General features: G+C 49.8%; 1 protein-coding gene across 1 annotated transcript; it reads left to right on the forward strand.

The window, feature by feature from the left end:
- Positions 1-5,715: 5,715 nt before the first annotated feature.
- LOC144095300 (venom protease-like) lies at positions 5,716-19,292 on the forward strand. Its single transcript, XM_077629078.1, has 8 exons — positions 5,716-5,868; positions 6,376-6,436; positions 10,316-10,585; positions 11,271-11,353; positions 14,082-14,200; positions 15,545-15,822; positions 17,192-17,355; positions 18,688-19,292. The coding sequence occupies exons 1-8, from the start codon at positions 5,716-5,718 to the stop codon at positions 18,862-18,864; spliced, it is 1,305 nt and encodes a 434-aa protein (XP_077485204.1). The 3' UTR covers positions 18,865-19,292.

Here is a 19,292-nt window from a genome sequence, read left to right on the forward strand (position 1 = left end):
CAAGCAGCCTGATCAGTAAACTTTCCCACGAGCGTTTCTGGGCCTGAGAGTACTAAAGCTTACCTTTTTAGCCGCTCTTGGCGACAGCAGCGGGGATCAGAACTCGACTGTTGTGTTCAATCGTCCGTGTCTTTCTGCGCGCTTTACGCCAAACGCAGTTTTGCAACTGGCCCGTACCGACCCCTTATTGAGAGATCTAATGGCTCACCCGAACCATATCGAGTGAGGCGGAAAACCAGCGCCTCTTGGCAACTGGAGCAGACGGCTCCGCGGAAGCGTGGAAGGCAGACTGTGTTGCTTCGACTCCCCTTTTTTTAGTTTAGCCTGGCAGTCATTCAAAAGAAGTGGTTAACAGGGGAATATTTTCTCGTTTCGTTGTGAATCAGTCGTTTGTAATAATTTCTTTTCTTCGTGTTATGAAAAAAAGAATGCGTTTGAGTTAAAAATGACCACGAATAAGGCTCCTTTGCAACTACAAACCAGCAAGAGGTCATCGCATCGTACAATCAATCCACGTGTAAACACCGTCCAGAGATAAACTCAACTGTCTGCATAATTTCGTTCGGAACAAGCCAGCAAGGGAAGCAGTTCAGAAAATGGGGCAATATTGTTTCAGACATTTCAGCTGTCCACCCAAGAGCAGCGTGGCGACGAACCATTTCGAAGAGAAATTTGTCGTTACTGTGTCACATCTGGTGCAGTAATAAGACGGGGGATCTCAAAGATTGTTAGAAAAACGGTTGTTATAATACCGAAGAAATAGCTATATTTGGCAGGTCATCCTCCGCGCTACTGACATACCCAAGAAACTTAATAGGGGCCCTGTGAGCAGACCTTGCGTTCGAACAACAAATGAAGCATAATGCTGCGGAATTCGGCGATCCTGTTACTCTACGTTACTACTACGAAGGAAAACAAATAACTGCTGTTCTCCCTCAGTGCAGAATGTTACTGTGGAGCACAGCAGTCCATTATAACTTTTCTATTGCCGCGTAGTCGGACCGTCTGAATTATGCATAAAACAGCCTCAAAACGTCCCGAACGTTACTTCCACGAGTTAAAAAACTGTTAGTGCCAATTTCCAGTTGAGTCGCATCATTGCAGTCGTCACGCAACCGCACAGAAACTACTCCACAAGCAGTACACACGACCAGCGCGTGGGACCCAACATGGTGCCGCGATAGGGAAACGGCGGAGAGTGGTGGTAGAAAGGGTGTACCCACCCTGAAAGCGGAGGCGAAAGGCCATCGAGGCACACTACTGTATTCTAGAGCACTATAACCCTACACAATGCAAACTACGTATCACCATGGAGTCGAGGAGGGCATACCTTCTTCTCCCTTTTCAGGATGCCACCGCGACTCCGGCGCTGGCGCGCTGGCTGGAATGGGTGCAAACCGACTCTCTCTTTTTTACTTTTTGTGACTAGGCTTCAAGGTTATCGGACGAAGCTTCCTCCCGTGTTTTCTTTCCTCCATGCATTGCCGCTCTTACGAGCAATGGGAAGGTGTTAAAATGCGCCGATTTTGCGGAAAGGGCATCTCTCACTAGGCCGCCGAGGAACCCGCTTCACCTGCCCCTGGTCATCGCCCCTGGCCATCACCCCTGTCCGTGACTCGTACGACGACCGACAGCCACGGTAAGCCCCCTACCTTTTGTTCTTCTGGATGCAACAATCTTCCGGCGCGTAGTGTCTTTTATGCTTGGGAATAATAATCTCTAAAGAGGTCAGCGTCCGCCCATTTCGTCCGAGCTCCCTAGACTGCGATATGCTGCTGAACGGGTTGGTGGTTGCACACAGTTAACGCCTGTGTGTGGTTGGCTCGGAGACTCGCCTTCACCGCAGGCTGCGCACAGAGTGACACCCGTACTTAGTGCCTTGTCACGTAGGAGCCCGTCCGGTTCTCGGCGTACTTTGCGTTCCGTGGAAAATCCGAGAACAAAAAAGCACCAGCCGGCCGACAACTTGGGCAGAGCCGTGCAAATAAGGACCCACCACGTATCGACTGACCGATGCGCTGCAATCCGATCGCCGCGTAGCGTGGCGACCGGTCCAGACGATTGGCGCTCGCCGTGCCCGTTCCACTATGGTTCCACCAACACCACCACTAATGGCGTCGACGCTGACCACGCAGTGTCTCTCCTTTCCGCAGCGTGTTGCAAGCGCTTCGCCGTTGTCCGCGCAGTGTGGCTGCTGTGGTGCTCGAAGAGAAGGAACTCGCTCGGCGACGCCTACGGAAGTTGCGTCCGACGGACGAGGCACACACTGTCGTGCGTAGGCTTTGTCGCCGGCGGGCCTTACAGGCTCGTCTGACCCCGTGAGTGCGTTGCAAAGGGCAGACGTGCAGGGCAGCCAACGCGGAGAGTAGCGAAAAATTTATTGTTCAACGAAATTGGAAAGGAAAGTGTCGCAGTGCGTGGCATTGCGCCCCAGAAAAGGTCACTTTGGCTGCGCTGCGCGGTGTAAGGAACAGAAGGGATAGCAGAGAGGAAGCGGAAGGTGTAAAAAGTACGGCCACCCCACGTGGGAAGCGCACGCAACTGACTCGTAAATCGGCTCACGCTACTCTAGGTCTGATTCGTCGCATAGCTATGCGCTCTGGTGGCGCACGTGCTCATACGGCCCGCCAGCTTGTGCGCTCTATCCTTCAGCCACGGATAGTATATCAGGCTCAATTTCAACGTCTCACCCGCAGACAGTGGGACTCCCTTGAAGCTATCAATCGTGAGGCTATGCGCGTCATAACATATCTGCCTCGTTTAACACCCATACCTGTGCTACAGGAGTTCGCCCAACTTAATACACTCAGTGAGATCATCGACCAACGGGTGGCAAATAGAGCTCGAAAACAGTCTCTCAAACTTCATCGTTTAAAGACACTTCCACCGTGGTCCTATTGCCAGCTCACTGACAATCGCCCCACAGTTTCCCCGTCGATATCAGCAGCGTATCTGCCTGAAGGGTGCATATTATACACGGATGCATCTCATTCTGCAGAGAGGGGAGTTACTGCTGTGTATAGTCCATCTCATCCGCATCTCAACTCTCGCGCGACGTATACTGCGGATACGTGCACTCCCCTGGCATTGGAACTTCAAGCCATTTACAATGCCATTGCTTCCCTTCCGCTCGTTCCAACATTCAATACAGTTCACATTTACACCGACTCCCGCGCCGCCCTTAAACAGCTGAAGGCTGTTCGACGAACGTTCCAGATTTCACAATCTATTCATGTGCTCTGCGCAAAGTATCCATGTCTTGTGCGCATACACTGGATTCGCGGCCATGCCCAGGATCCACATAACATTCAAGCGGATGCTATGACTCATCTTCATACATTAGACGATCCGCCACCTTCCCCTCTTCCCCCAGATCCGTTCCTGTCCCACGTTTCCGATTCCGAAGTTCTGCGCCAGCGAACACGCGCTCTAATTCCTCCGTGTTCGCACCCTCTCCCCCGTAGTCTTACTCGGCAGGAGGAGGTATCCGTGCGCCGGATTCGGGCAGGGGCGGCTCTGACACCATCTGTCCGTCATCGGTGGCGTGCCAAAGATCTGCCACTACCTGACAGGTGCCCTCACTGTGGCGCTGCACCGGACATATGTGATGTGCGGCACTTGTTGTGGACGTGCCCAGCGACGGCTGCTATCAGAAAACGGCTCCTCAGGGAGGTTGGCCTGCGGTGGAACCGCGAAAGTGACTTCGTGAAGTGGACAATGGACAACCGTTTCATTAACAACCTCTGCGACTACCTCAGCGCAACGGTTCTTCACTCCTTCTTTTAACTTTCAATCCCGTGCATTCCTTCCCCCCTTTCCTTTTTCAACTTATGCCTCATGGCACACTTCTCGAATAAAAAAAAAAAAAAAAAGACTCGCTAAGTGGACTTCACACGCACTGCACTCACTGAAGTAGGGTGGTAGGCACAGCCCAGTACACACTAAACAGGTGCACCTCTTCGTCGAAGTGAACCACTTGTCTAAGAGCGCGGCGCTCTTTGCGGGCTGAGGTCTGTGGGAAAAAGAGCTATCCGGCCGAAGTAAACAAGAGGCCAAACTCCCTGTAACCAAAGAGCACAATGTTACGCTCGCGCACAAAAGCCGAGCACTTATGCAACAGGTAACTGACCGCCTCTGTTTTGCCACAGTTGATGCAACGTGCATCGTCCTTGCCTCGGAATCGGTGGTGGCTATTGGCCGTGCGCATGCGCCCGATGCGAAGGCGAAGCAATAGGATGCGCTCTGAGAGGTCGAAATCTTTAAATGCAACCGGCCGAGGCGGATTTCCCAGCGCGACGTCGGTGTCTGGAAAAGCTGTGAGCGGCGCCGTTTTCAGCGATACCAACGAGCTCGGGCACTCACAGACGCACAGTGTCACAGCCACGTTCATGGAGCTCGCGCAGCTTCCAGGGCGTTCCGTCGAGAGGTGAGGCGCTCTATTTTCTTCGTCTGACGACAGGAGGCGGCTCGCGCCGACAAGAAGTGGCGGGAATCCGGTTTTTGCACACCCTTGGCCTTGCCCCGCCGCGGTGGCTCAGTGGTTAGGGCGCTCGACTACTGATCCGGAGTTCCCGGGTTCGAACCCGACCGCGGCGGCTGCGTTTTTATGGAGGAAAAACGCTAAGGCGCCCGTGTGCTGTGCGATGTCGGTGCACGTTAAAGATCCCCAGGTGGTCGAAATTATTCCGGAGTCCTCCACTACGGACCTATTTGTTCCTCTCTTCTTTCACTCCCTCCTTTATCCCTTCCCTTACGGCGCGGTTCAGGTGTCCAACGATATATGAGACAGATACTGCGCCATTTCCTTTCCACCAAAAACCAATTATTATTATTATTATTCACCCTTGGCTGAGGGAGTGGCACCTCCGGCTCATATCTGGAGGCGCGCTCTTGCTTCACCGCCGATGGGATCCGAACCCCCGACCTCTGAATTTCGAATCCGGTGCTCCACCAAGTCATGGGTTCGGATCCTACCAGTGGCATCTGGTTGTTTTTTCTAGTGCTTTCTAACCAATTTTCCTTAAACAATTACCCTATTAAACTCCCATTTATGAACACCACATATTCAAGAAAGAAATAAAAACATCCTGTATGATCCTTGCTTTCATAGACTGCTGGTTTCCTTCATGTTTGTCATAACGAGCCCCTCGTTTACCTTCCCTTGTCTGCTCAGTATACATACTCTCGCGTCGAAATGAACTACTCTACCTCCGACAAGGAGTGCCTCGCCATTGTGTGGGCCGCGATGAAATTTGGACCTTACCTCAACAGCCACCATTTCAAATTCGTGACAGACCACAATTCCTTGTGCTGGCTGGCCAATATACGAGACCCGTCAGGCCGTCTAGCAAGGTGGAGCTTCCACCTGATGGCATTTGATTACGCCTTTGCGTATAAATCTGGACGCAAGCACGAAGATGACGACACGCTCTCTCGCGAAGAGGTCTACCTAACTGATGACAGCATGGAGGACGACAGTCGTTTCCTTGGAATAGTTAGTGATTTCGGCGAAATGGTATGGCAGCCAGGTGACATGAACTTACGATCTCTCATTGACCATTTGGAGTGCGGCACTGCTGCGACACCCCGAGAGTTTTCCCAGAACCTTTACTCCTTTCTTGGGATGGCGTTGCGCACACGACAAGACGTACATAGGAAAGAGCAGAAGATGACAGAGCGCAAACTATAAACTGAATTTATTACTTACGCAACAGCATGCGCAATGGAATCCTGTTGAAGAAAAACTCGAGCCACAGAGATCGCGCCTACCTCCTTGTCGTGCCGTCAGACCTGCGCGCCGACATCCTTTTTGCCTCTCACGACGAGCCCGCCTCTGGTCACTTGGGATTTAGACGCGACCTCGGTCGAGTGCGCCAAGCCCATTATTGGCCAAAACTTGCTGCCGCCATCCGCCGCTAGGACCGAGGTTGCTGTGAATGCAAGCGCCGCAGGTCACCTCCCCTCAAGCCCGCGGGTTTGCTCGAATCAGTTGCACCGCATCGCACACGCTCTGGCCAAGTCGGTATGAATCTTGTGAGCCCCTTCCCTGCATCATCGGCCGGCAATAAGTAGATAATTGTCGCGACAGACTCGCTGGCACGTTATGCGGAAACCAAGGCGGTGCCGCCTGACACGTCTGAAATTCTTCAGGCGAAACTTCTTCAGCTTATCCGTATTTGTGCTTACGTACGCGACTTTCAAGAGCACGTGGGATGGCGGTAGCCCTCGAGGAAATTTCAGAGAAAAAAAGTAAAAGCAGTAGGCACGCGTCCTTCCGCATTTCTAATTTGTTCAGCCTTGTGTTTTGTTGATCAGTGCTGATCTGCGTGTGCAGTAAAACTGACCATGTGAGATAAAGAGGGCGCTTTCTCGCAGATGCTGCTCTGGCTGCTGGTGGTGGCGCTTGCGGCGCTCGGCAGTGCAACCAACTCCAGCGGTGAGCATGGACCGATGCGCCTGCCGGCAACGCGCCCTGCTTTCTTCCGTATAGGTCACTGCCTGAGCAGTAGAAATATCATCACCTTCAATGACGTCATAGGCTTCGTAGCATGTTCAGCGTTCTCGTCCCGACAGGTCCCGTTGTATAGCTTGTCTGAATCAGCAATAATCATGGCTTTTAAGAACACGGACTACAAATAGAAGCCGGCTTACATTGCTAGATTATCGTGTCCTAATGATTGATATGCTACTTAAGCTGAAAAAGAAGTCTTTATAAGCTAAAAAATTTTGAGAATTTGACATGCTGGGGACGTCACCCTCAACTATTTTTACGAGCGAACTGCGACGACAAGAAGACCGATTTCCTACGCGAATCTCCAAGGCTAAGCTACAAAACCATTCACTTCTAAACGGGAATCCTTCCCTGCCATGACGTTACGCAATATATCACTTTAAAATTTAAATTTCCGAGCAATAAATATGCGTATGTATTTTGCGTATCGTTACTCATCGACATAGGCACAAATAAAAGAAAAAATCATTTTTATCTAAAAGAAAAATAGTACACAGTTGACATCAGTACCCCTTTAAACAGATGACAAGAGCTGACAAGGACAATGGCTGCCGTTGGTAACGTAACTAGGCTTAGTATGCATATCACGCATCAACCAGGCACAACCGACCTGCCACATGTATCCCTTTAGGCGGCACAAAAAAATTGGATGCGACATGACGTGGTAAGGTGTGGCGTGATTGACAGCATTTGCGTATGCGAGTAAGAAACACTCTGAAGGTTCCCGAATTTTCTTTCCGACTGAAGAAACGTCCAATTCCACGTGGAATTACAAACTTAGATATATCTCGCCGCGTGCATAAGTATGCGCCTGACTCAGTGTATTGCACAGATATAGCCCCCATGTGTACAATTGAATATCCACATCCGATCGCGGTAAATCTGTCTAACGCAGTACCTGATTTCCTCTGTGCAAATGCCGTGCTCTGCGAATCATGCTCAATTTTTTTAAGCCTGACATACGTATTTCCGATATAGTAGACAAAAACTTGCAGCACCTCTGTTTCTACATGCACGACAGGGATGTTTTCGGAGGCTAGGCTTTTAAAGAAATGTCCGAGTTATGACAATACACGTCAGGGATGTGTTCGGAGGCTAGGTATTTAAATAAATATCCGAGTTACGACAAATATTTCGTAATTTTTCATGCAGGCGCTGTATGAGAAACAACACGAGGGTTCTATTAACTTCCGAGTGGGTTTCTATGGGCAGGGCAAGAAATTGGCCAGAGCGAGGTACTTTGGCAAGCGATGTTCTACGCCATTTTAACTCCGCTGCAAAACATCCTTCTCATGATATTGAGTATGGGAAAGCATTGAGCGGCGAAGTAGAGTCTAAGTTCATGCTGTCACAGTAAGGCTATGTTTTTCGTAACACTGTTGACTACTTCGGAGACAAATGCGACCTGGAACCTGGAGCGACGGCTCGGTGGCCATGGTGCTCGGCTGCTGACCCATAAAATGGTGGCCAGGGCGACAAATTTAGAAAAACGAAAGAACTTAAAGAGACGCAATGGCCAACTTTTAAAAAAGCTGCCCTGAGCTTGAATTCATGTGCAGTTTCCAGACCACGGCACATTGCGCTTTCTGGACATAGCCTTGAATTTTACCATGGCATACTGCTGGACTTGCCGCCCACAAGAAAACTAGCAGTTCCTAACTATCCTAGTCAGGCCTCTCCATGATGGTTAAAAGAGGAATTGCAAGGGCGGCGTTACAGTCCGCTCTAAGCCATTTGTGCCATCATCAGATGGACCGAAGCTTTCATCGGCAGATCGCTAAGCTTGTAGAAGCGGGATTTCCGATGATGGTGCAATGCAACGCAGCAAAAAGCCTCGTACTGAAGATTAGGCGTGGCAGAGAAAAAGAAGGTATGTCTGAAAAAGCAACGCAAATGAATTTTTCGGTTGTTCCGTGCGTCCATGAGCAATCCAACATCTTTACGAAAGTCGGCAATAGTCACGGCATCCGGATCATATTCGCGAAATCTGATAAAGCGAGAAGCACGTGTGCGGGAGTCAGTGGGCAAAAGAACATATAGAAATGCCAAACCGCTCACCAAACAAGGTTCCCTGAATGCGTTCTAGGTATTGCTTATGGTGATTACCTGTCCTAAGTGAAAAGCATTTCGCTGGACAGAATGAAAAATTTGTGAAAAATCGAACAAGAGAGTACGCATCAGCAGTAAAAGGAATTTCAGGCACCAACATGACGATGGACTGCACAAAATGCTAAGAAAACCAAAAATTCACAAGCCTACCAGGCCTTCATAACGTGCAGTTCTGAAAAAAAAAATGCACGCAGGCTGAATCGCGAGATTTTAGAAGCCTCCTCTATCCGAAAATCTGGTGCGCATTGTGCCAGAAGAGCATCTGCAACCCTATCAAAGAAGGAAGTCTCTTGCCCGTTGCTGCAGGCAGGTGAAGAAAAGGAAAGAAAATCTCCATATATTTTTAACTAGGAGAGTGGCTCTTTGAACAAAATTTTAGCTGCTCGTGCAGCATCGTCCTCGTCTGTGTGCTCCTCCTATATCGCCGTTTCTTCTCTGCTGCAGTTTTACAATATTCTACGAACTAGTTGAGGCCTTCATCCAATTAGCGATCACAGTTAATTTGCCATTCATCACACAAACATGCTCAACAATCTGAGCTAGCGCACGGGAACATTTGTATGTGCGGGAAGAATCATATTTCACTGGTATTGAGATTTCCAGCTCGGCGTGGTACCTCAAACTCATTATTAAAACAAAATTGGCAGTGACACTGATATTTTTCCTGTGAAGGATTAAAACAGAGTAGAGTGCCGCGTTTCATACACCTTCGTACGAAGCAAACTTCCTAGCACGGCGTCTTATAAGCGTGCTTTGCGTTGTTTTAACGTGCTAGTGCCCGAGGCTACCAACTGCTATGTGAACTACTGCAGACAGGCCCTCATAGTCGGCGGTTATCGGGCAGTAAATGCGCATGAAGCGACACACGAAGCGTACGGACTTCAATAAACGTTGTATACCTCCTTGCGAGAGCTATGAATCACCATGAGTAACTACAGTTCTACAACACAACATAGGGGGCCGTTCACTTTAGTGAACCGCGTTTACACGCAACTAGTATCGGTTCTGCTTCGGAAGTAGCAAGCAGGAAAAGAGGAAAGAAGGATAAAACCCAGGCCCAGTGTACCAGCTAGCAGAGACAATCGAGCAAGTTGTCGCGCTTTGCTGAGGATTACACTGGAGTGAGCGGTACTCGTAAAACGAAAAGCGTGAATCCTTTTATTGTGACTGTCGGAGCTGTGACAGAATGCACCCACTATTCCATCCGTGTCTTCATCTATTGCTGCTGTCATTTTAATTTGAGGCTGCTGCTTCCAGAGCGTCTTTGTCAAGTAATCCTGGGGCGCCACGTTGCTTGTTACTCGCTTTAAGGTGGAAGCATTTATTGTTCGCTTGGTCTCGAGACGCCATTTTGGGGCCCATAGAAAGCGGGTGGGTATGTAGGTAACGAAGTTTCAAAATTTTCAAGCAGTAAGATTTATAAACTTGGCAGCAGTGTATTTCGGCGTGTTGGCCTGCAAGGGCAAAAACGCCACCACGCGTAGTAACATCATGCGAAAGTTCGCTGGACACAAAAATGGCGCCGTTGTCCGCACATTGAACGGAGACCGTCCTGTTACGCACCAGGACCCTCAATAATCTTTATTTCTGGCCGCCAGTCCGGGCAATCCACAGTACCACCTCCAGCTTTTTAGTAGTGCGCTGCTGTGCAAGATTGGTGCCATTATAGTGTTCCCGTCTTTCTTGCGCATGAAGCCGAAGGATTGGGAGAAAGCAACTGCCGCACCCCCGATGGCCGGGACGGCCACTGCATTCTGGCGTCGCAGTGCACGTCATTGTCCAACCTGTCGGCAACCGAGCAAGGGCGCTTCGTGTGCGGCAACCGGGGACGGCAGGCCGAGCTCTGCTGCCCTCCTGAGCCGGAGGCGGTGGCCAACTCGACGGATACCGTGACCCGCCAGGCAAGCGCGGGTGGAGTCCTGACTGAGCCCGTCCCCGTCGACTACCCGTCCGCGCTGCCATCAAGTGAGGCCCAGCGAGGTGGCGGGAATACCTGATACTCCCCTCACCGTGTCCCGTTCGATGTGCCTGAAGGAATAGCTCGAACAGAATTTCTACACCGATCTATAAAGCATGTGCATGATCACCTGAAATCTAGAGTTGAAGACACTAAGTTTAAAGATGTTAGGTTAAAGTGCAAGCGTTCGTTCATTTAGAGGTTCATTCTCTTCCAAGCTGCATTTCACATTGCGATATGGCCCCAATTGAGCGGATTTTGCAACTCAGCTACTGGCGAAGTAGTCACTATATGGCGTCGGCCTAGAGTAAGCGAGAATAGGTGTTCTGCTTCAGGAACATGAGAGGCGGACTAACGCCATCACACATTCGGCTGTTTCAAAATTAATTGTCTGCGGCATTACGTCAAAAGTAGCGCACATAGTTGTGAACTTAAAACTTTTTCTCCGAAAATGCTGCACCAAGCAGCGAAATTCTTGTTTCTGCCAAATTTAGCATATTCCATGTCAGTAATAGCTTGTTTTTTTATGCCACCAAGGGAAAACGGTAGATAATATTTATAAAAATACTGAGCATTGCAGCACGTCCTACGTCCTATTATTTCTCAGAACCTGGGCTCAGCAGACATCCTAAAGTCGTTGGCGCCCAAAGGCGAGTGACTGACCACACAATGCGTGCAACGACTGGTGCGCAGGTTGCGGCAAAGGCGGTGTCATCGGGTCTACGCTGGTTAAAGGATGGCTGGCCGAGGCCGACGTCGGTGGGTGGCCATGGATGGTACGTGATCTATGGGCGCTGTTGTTTCTTCATTAACTCCACGAAATTCCGCAGTTATTGTACTCTGCACACAACAGTAGCCGCATCTGTAGGCAACATGCTGCCAGATACTTCATCAAGACTTGTATAACGGAGTCAAGCATCAAATAACACTGAGCGAATTGCTTAAATTGGAAATCCAGACCCTTTTTGTAGTTTTTTTTTCCTCTTGTGTCAAAATAAGCGCTTATCTGTCGCCTTCTTCTCAAGGCTTCAAGAAAAAGTAGCACGCTATATCAGTAAGGGAACGATGCCCGTGAGTGTAATAAGCTGCAAAGAGAAGGCAGTATAGGTACCAATTGCTGTCAAGCCCAGTTACAACGAACCTGATGGTCGCGCGGATCTACTTAGCATCATTCCACTACAAATACCTTGGCGCCGTATCTATACCTTTTGCATGCCAGCAAGTAAAGACGTCGTTGCTGCGTCACGCCAACGAAAGGAGCCTTTTTTTTTCTCCAGAGGTGGTTTATTTTGCTACTGTATCGTACTGCTTTTAAATAAACATCTGCTGAGTGGAAAAAAAAAGACTCCTTTGTTTGGCGTCATGCAGTCACGCCAGTAAAATTCGTCACGCGTGTTTAGGGCAGGCATGTCGTAGAGCATACATTTTTTTTTTCCTCTCTTGATGGCAGCAGCAGGGATGAGAGCTTTTTTGTCGTGTTCATTCGTCCATGTCTTTTTGCGCGCTAAACGTCAGACAAAGTTTTCCAATTAGCTCAGACTTATACCTTAATGACAGTAAGGCGGCGAGCCAGGGTCTCTTGGCAACTGTAGCAGACAGTTGCGCGAAAGCGAAGAAAGCGGCCTGTTTTGCTCTGACTCCCCTTTATGAGCTTAGCCTCGCTCCCGGGGACAATGGGATTGAAACTAAGTAGATATCAGCTGCTCATTTTATGAGTGTCCTTTGTGAGTCAGTGGCATTTAATGGTTTTTTCTTCATGCTATGAAAAGAAAAGATATCAACGTTTTCATTTTATTTATCTTCGATTGAGGCCACTTAGCAACTACGAATCAGTAAGACGTCGTGGCACCGTATCATGGATCTGCGAGTAGTCAACACCGGCCGGAGGGAAATTCAACATTCCGTGTGATTTTGTTGAGCAGCAAGGCACAAGGTAAGCAGTTCAGAAGGTAAGCAGTTCGGAGCAGTGCGGTCACGGAACGTTTGGAAGAAAAAAAATTAAGCCTGCTGCGCGCAATTATTCGCCTATGATGCAGTAATAAGACAAAGGGGTCAAACAAAATGTTAGAAAAGCGGTTGTTAACTACGCAAAAATGGCTATATTTGGCAGGTCTTCCTCCACGCTGCTCGCATACTGAAGAAACTTGGAGCCCTATGTGAACAGTTCTTACGTTCGAACAACAAATTCAGCATAATTATATTGAATTCAGCGACCCTGATACTCTACATTACAACTATGCAGGCAGGCCAAATAACCGCCGTCCTTTATTAGTACAGCCAGCTAGTGGGGTACACAGCAGTCCGCCAAAACTTTTTGATTTCTGTGCATTCGGAGCAAATGTATCAGGCACAAAACGCACTCGAAAGTAAAAAACCGTCAAAGACACGAGCGAAACAATCATGTACCGCCTATTTCCAGGCCAGTCGCATCATTGCAGTCATCACGAAACCGCACAGAAACGAAGGTATATGCATAGCACTCGACTAGGGCGTTGTACACAACATCGTTAGGGGGAAACGGCTGCGCAGGGTGGTACAAAAAGTGTCCCGATCCCGAAAGTGGAGGCGAGCGGACATCTAGGCCCCCCATAGTAAAGCACTATGCCCTGCCATGGATGGATGGATGGATGGATGGATGGATGGATACGGCTGAACCCTTTACATCGGGCGGTGGCTCAAGCCACCTAGCCATGTCTTGTGAAATTTTACTCCTGTCTTGCTTTTAGCCACCAATCAGATAACCTTCGCTTGGTTACTTCTAACCTCTTAAAATCCACTTTCCCTTCACTATCCCTAAACCCCAATGCCTTGGGTAAGTCAGCCCCGCTGCCTTCCACTGTAGGGTGAAGCCCTTTACAGAAAAGTATCAAGTGTTCAGCCGTTTCCTCCTCCTCTCCGCACGCAATGCACAAAGTGTCTATCTCCTGGTACCTGACTCTATACTTCTTAGTCCGCAAAACTCCAGTCCTGGCCTCAAACAACAAAGAACTTCCCCTACAATTATCATAGATATTTTCTTTGACAATTTCCTGTTTAAAGGTCCGGTATGTTTCTAGTGCCGATTTCGTCAGCATCCCTGTTTTCCACAAAGCTCTCTCTGTTCCTTTAACCTTTTTCTTAACCGATAATTGCTGATTTGCCCCCTTACTGCTGTCCAGATATTTGCTTGTCAATTTTCTAGTTCGCTTTCTCCATTTCGTGTCAACATTCTTTATATACAGGTATCTGAAAACTTTCCTAGCCCACCGCTTTTCCTCCATCCTTCTCAATCGTTCCTCAAATGCTATCTTACTGCTAGCCTCTCTGCTCTCGAAAGACGCCCATCCCATATCACCCTGTACCCCCTGATTTGGTGTATTGCCATGTGCTCCCAAAGCTAACCTCCCTACTCCCCGTTGCCTAATTTCCAGCCTTGCTTGAACATCTGGCCTCATACACAGGACCGCATTCCCGAAGGTCAGGCTAGGGACCATCACCCCTTTCCAGATCCACCTTAACTCGCAGGCCGCCATCTACCGGGAGACGAAGACGGAGCCCAGAGTGATTTGCAACGGCGCGCTCGTCACTGATCGCCACGTGCTCACCTCGGCCAACTGCGTCAGCCGCAACGCAGGAGGGAGACAGTGAGTACGCCTTATCTCCTTTATGCGACAGAATTTCTTGTCTCATGAGTGGCGTGTACAGGACCTGCCGGCAGAGCGTGTCGGCAGAGTGCGTCGGCGGAGCATGTCCACGAGAAAATGGCCGTTAGAAAAAAGGAACTCGCCTGCATTGTGATTCGAACCCAAGCCCTATGTGTGCCACGCGAGCGCGCAACTCATCTGCCACGAAGGGTCTTTCCTTCTTGGCTCAAGCGTGTTAGAGGGGCACGAAGTGAAGGCGCTGTGGTGTGTACGACGGCAATGCGTGTTGGAGAAGTGTACTCATGTTAGACAACGATGACTGGCAAAACAAAGTTCCCGACTTCATTCAAGGGCCACGTGATAAGTGTCACGTGACAACGACTTGCAAAAAAAGTTGCTGACGTTCAAACGCAAACGCTTTCGCATTTCTCTAATCCAGCAGCCTGCAGTGCTCTCCAATTTTTTTACGGCTTTCCTTGCGCAGAACACTTTAGGAAGTTTGGGCAAAGCGTGCACTCCAAACACGTACCGCGTGTGCCGGGCTCCAATGACGCATCGATGACTCCGAGGGCGTAGGTGCGCCTTTAGCTGGCCTACACCAGATATGTCGGTGCCGTGTCCGCACGCGTACTGGCAACTGATGGTCGCAGTATGCGGCAACGGTACACGGCATGCTAAACCGCTTTCTCTGAGGCAAAAAAATTGTCGCTGTAGTAAGTTCTCACCGAAAACTCCTTCGTTCAGGTGCTGGTAAATGAGAATGTTATTGACGTTCGACGAGGTGATGGTGATGTTGATTTCTTAGTGGATTTTTAATATCATTCTATATACGTATCTAAGCAAAAGCCAATTTTATTGTGCCTGCTTAATTAACTTGGCGGAATTGTCCAACATTTTAGGTATTTGAATTAGAGAAAACCTAGCGCCAAAACCATGCAAACCACAAGGACGAACGACGACGAGACACAAGCGCTATTTTAGGTATTGTTTTTGGCGAACGAATTCTTGATTCAGCTCCACAGACGCTCGTGCTGGTGTCTAGCTTTTAGCGAGAGACACTACAATGTTTTATCACAGTCGGAGGCCCACTCGCATATACAGATAACAGTATCGCCGGGGACTACTACTAATCCACAGTGGCGGTTAGGCACCATATCTGGACCCTGCGTATGCGCAGCGTGGACCCTCGTGGTTCGGTACAGGTAGGCACCTACGTACGACCCCGTTAGCGGTTGCGCTGTGGCCCTTTCTGGGCCATCTGCGCATACGCAGTTGAATAATGGCGGCAGCGGTGTACGGTAACACAATGCTCAACCACTCTATTCACTTTGCACACCCACGCAGGCTGCCCGCCCGAATGCTGACCGTGCGGTTGGGTGACCACGACCTGAACTCGACCGACGACCACACGGCGCCCGTGGACGTCCAGGTGTCCGACGTGGTGCTCCACCCGGACTACGCCCAGAGCACATACACCAACAACATTGCGCTGCTGGTGTTGAGCGAGGCAGTCACATGGAGCCGCTTCGTGCATCCCGTGTGTCTGCCCTTCGGTCCGCTGGCATCCGAGACCCTGGAGGAAAAGTACGGCTCCATCGTTGGCTGGGGCGTCGGCCGAAGCGGTATGTACATGGTGCAAGCGCCCCTCCTCCGGGCCTAGCTCCTGGGTAGCCATGCATAAAGGAGGACGAAATGCAATGGCCTGTCTCGCTGTCGAGGCCAGGAAATAAATCTCGCCTCCGCACTGGCTGTAGTCGTTTGGGGTTGAACACTGCCAAGTGTGCTGTCGTCATTACCGTCAGCGGCCCGGTTAACCCAACAGCAAGACTACCACTGATCTCCACTTTGATTTGTCTTCCGCCAGCTGTCGCCACCCTATACTCGTAGATTTTTTAATCTCATCTGCCCAACTGAAGCCCGGCTGTCACATGTCTACGCTTGCATTCCGTCAGAATCCACAATGTTATCCTAAGAAACCATCGGTTTTGCTAGGGTGGCGTCAAAGTAAAATTATTACCCTAAAATCCCGTTTCTCCGTTTCTTCCTCTTCTCTTTAACCTTATCATTTTTCTTTCCATCGCTTAAGGCGCTATCCCTGATTTATTTTCAAGCTTTACTTTAGGGTCATGGCAAGGGTAACTAAGTGCATAGCAGGGGAGGAAAAATGATGCTGCTGGTGGCAGGGGGTCTAGTCAGAAAACAAGACTGAAGCCTGGAAAATTTCCGTAGATGTATAAGGCTTGCGAAGTTGGGACTTACACGAGGGGAGTGGGAGAGGCCTTCGTAACCTGTTTAATTATGACGATCATTATGATGACTGTTTGTAGGTATACTTCATAAGCTTCCCCCCTTTAATACCATGAATTATCTTTTTCCTAGCTAACTGCTCCAAACTCCTATAAGGTGTCAATTTCCGATGAGTGCTAGGCACTACAACGCGTGTTGCACAGTTACCAGCGAGATCTATGCTTTCCCTGTCTTGCTTACCTTAACAGGCTGTAACTTCGCTTCTTTTGGTGCTACGCCGGTGGTGATGAATGGTTAGTAACAATGAGCATAAGACACGACAGAACCATCTTGGGCTAGGCATATTTAGCTGCCTTAAACCGTTAGGTACACCGCATTATGTACTCCTATTAAAGAAAGAAAAAATATATCTTACACGACCAATCAAGCACTACGGTAGTAGATTTAACTGCCCTCTCAGAGCCTGCATGAAATGCGCTAAGTTAGAAGCAGAAATAAGCGGTGTTGCAGCTGCTTTGTCGTTTTACCTTGCTCTGCAGCGGCCAAAGCAGCGTACCTTCTGCTTGACGCTCGGCACACCCTCCTTTGCAAATCTAAGGTCTTTAGAATCAGTATAGTTCTTAAGCGTTGCTGCAAAGTTCGCTTCGCTTTCACTAACTTTTTCACCCGGGGGCGTGTGGTACGCCCTCCCCGCACCAGTACATCTGCATGATTTCAAAGGCTGAACGCGCGGCTCTTACCCAGAGAGCCGTGCGCGTGCAGGTGCCGCTGGAAGCAGCGTGCTGCACGAGGCGCTGGGCCCCATCTGGACCGATGCCGACTGCAAGAGGGCGTACGAACGGTACCTAGTCATCAGCAAAGCGCAGCTGTGCGCAGGGGACATTCGTGGCGAGACCGAAGCCTGCCAGGTAATACAGCACACGAATCACTCTCATTAGCCCACTCGAGAGCACTGGCCATATGGCCACGAGCTTGATGGCTTGCCCGTATGGGCGAGGAGTGGCGAGGCTCTGAGGAACACCTTCGCATAGTGTTCAAGTAAAGAAATCTTTAGAATACAGATCCCGTGGTCTCCGCGGTGGCTGAGTGGTTATGGCGCTCGGCTGCTGGCCCGAAAGACGCGGGTTCGATCCCGGCCGCGGCGGTCGAATTTCGATGGAGGCGAAATTCTAGAGGCCCGTGAACTGTGCAATGTCAGTGCACGTTAAAGAACCCCAGGTGGTCGAAATTTCCGGAGCCCTTCACTACGGCGTCCCTCAAAGCCTGAGTTGCTTTGGGACGTTACACCCCAATAATCCAAACATCCCGTGGTGTCACAGTGGCTAATGTGTACGGCTCCTGAGCATGAGATGGTGAGATGGAATCGCGGCCGCCGCATTTGAACCGAGTCCAAATGTGAAACTGCTTGTGCTGCGCGATGTAAGTGCACTTTACAGAACTCCAGAAGATCGAAATTAATCTGGGCTCCCTCCACTACGGCTATGAGTCGGGAATTTAAAACCCGCACAATATGCCGAAACTTTAGCTTGACACGTTTTGCCTCTCGTTTGGCCGCCTTGCACACTTTGAAAGAAATGGTACACTGCAAGCAATGTCTTCAGGTGTGCTCGAACGCGAGACGTAAGCACCGCAAGGTTTCATGCGTCGAAGTCATCCCTGGTTTTGATACGGTGCATTTTTAGCTGATTTTTTTTAACTAGGCTTTCTTTGTTTCTATTTTTCTTTTTGTTTTCCTTGGAGGACACTGGGCGAAGTTCAGCGCTTCTCTTTGAAGTAGCACACCACTAATGGACGTACCTCACTTTCTGTCCCGCTGACCACGTAGCTTGTGCGCAGGTGTTTCTTTCACGATCCTCTCAGCTCGTAATTGTAATGAATCTGCAAAATTAAATTTTGATCATCCTGTATATTACACAGCATCATGTGCGCGCTCTGCTCGCTTTGAATCGCACAAATTTAGCTCACCGCTTTCTCCTTTCCTTTACTCGCAGTGGATTTCGCAGGCATGTAGTCGAGTATGGGTTGCAAAACTTGGGACCTGAAAGCAATAAAAAATAAAAGCTTTAGCGCTCGACGAAAACACGTCCTGCTTTCGCTCTCCTGGGTCCGGAGTGTTTCGCGGGACGCACCGCGGGGGATGTCCGGTGGACGTTGCCCTCCCTCTTCTCCGCCTCCTCCTCCTCTTCCTCCTCCTCCTCCTCCTCCTCGTGCTGATCGTTCTCTGTGCGGCGGCGATACAGGGCGACATCGGAGGCGCGCTGCTGCTGCTGCCGCTGCCGCACGAGGACCGCTACTACCTGGTGGGCATCCTTTTGGCGGGAAACAGCTGCGGCAGCAGCTTCTACCCGGGCGTCTACACCCGCGTCTCTGCACACCTCGACTGGCTACGCAACGAGCTTGTCCGGCGCAGTAATTAAAAAGGGAAGGCCAGCTTTGCGTGCCTATCAAAGTGGCCCATCTCTCTCTCTCCTTCACGTATATGTATGTGCGCTCCATTTTCCGTGCCACGAACTCAAAGGGCTGATGCAGCCCTTACACAGGGGCTATCCTACGCTACTCCTCCAACCCTACCTTCCCCCTCCAAATCTTGTCCCTCGTTTCGAACACCTTTCCCGACGCATGCAAGAAAGGCGCTATAAATGAGGACAACTCTTAATAGTTGCGTTGGTTAAGCGGTGTTCATGGAGTCAAGAGGACGATGCCATGATACCACCTTCTCTCTCGCTCTCTCGCCTGGAGTTTCGGATGCATTGTCCGTGGTTTCAGTGAGAGAAGATAGTTTGACCCTTGCCCGACAAAGTGATAATGGGCTGAGAACATGCCTCTGATTTTTTGGGGGGGTGAA

The sequence above is a fragment of the Amblyomma americanum genome, chromosome 6, assembly GCF_052857255.1.
Source record: "Amblyomma americanum isolate KBUSLIRL-KWMA chromosome 6, ASM5285725v1, whole genome shotgun sequence".
NCBI classification, from domain to species: Eukaryota; Metazoa; Arthropoda; class Arachnida; order Ixodida; family Ixodidae; genus Amblyomma; species Amblyomma americanum.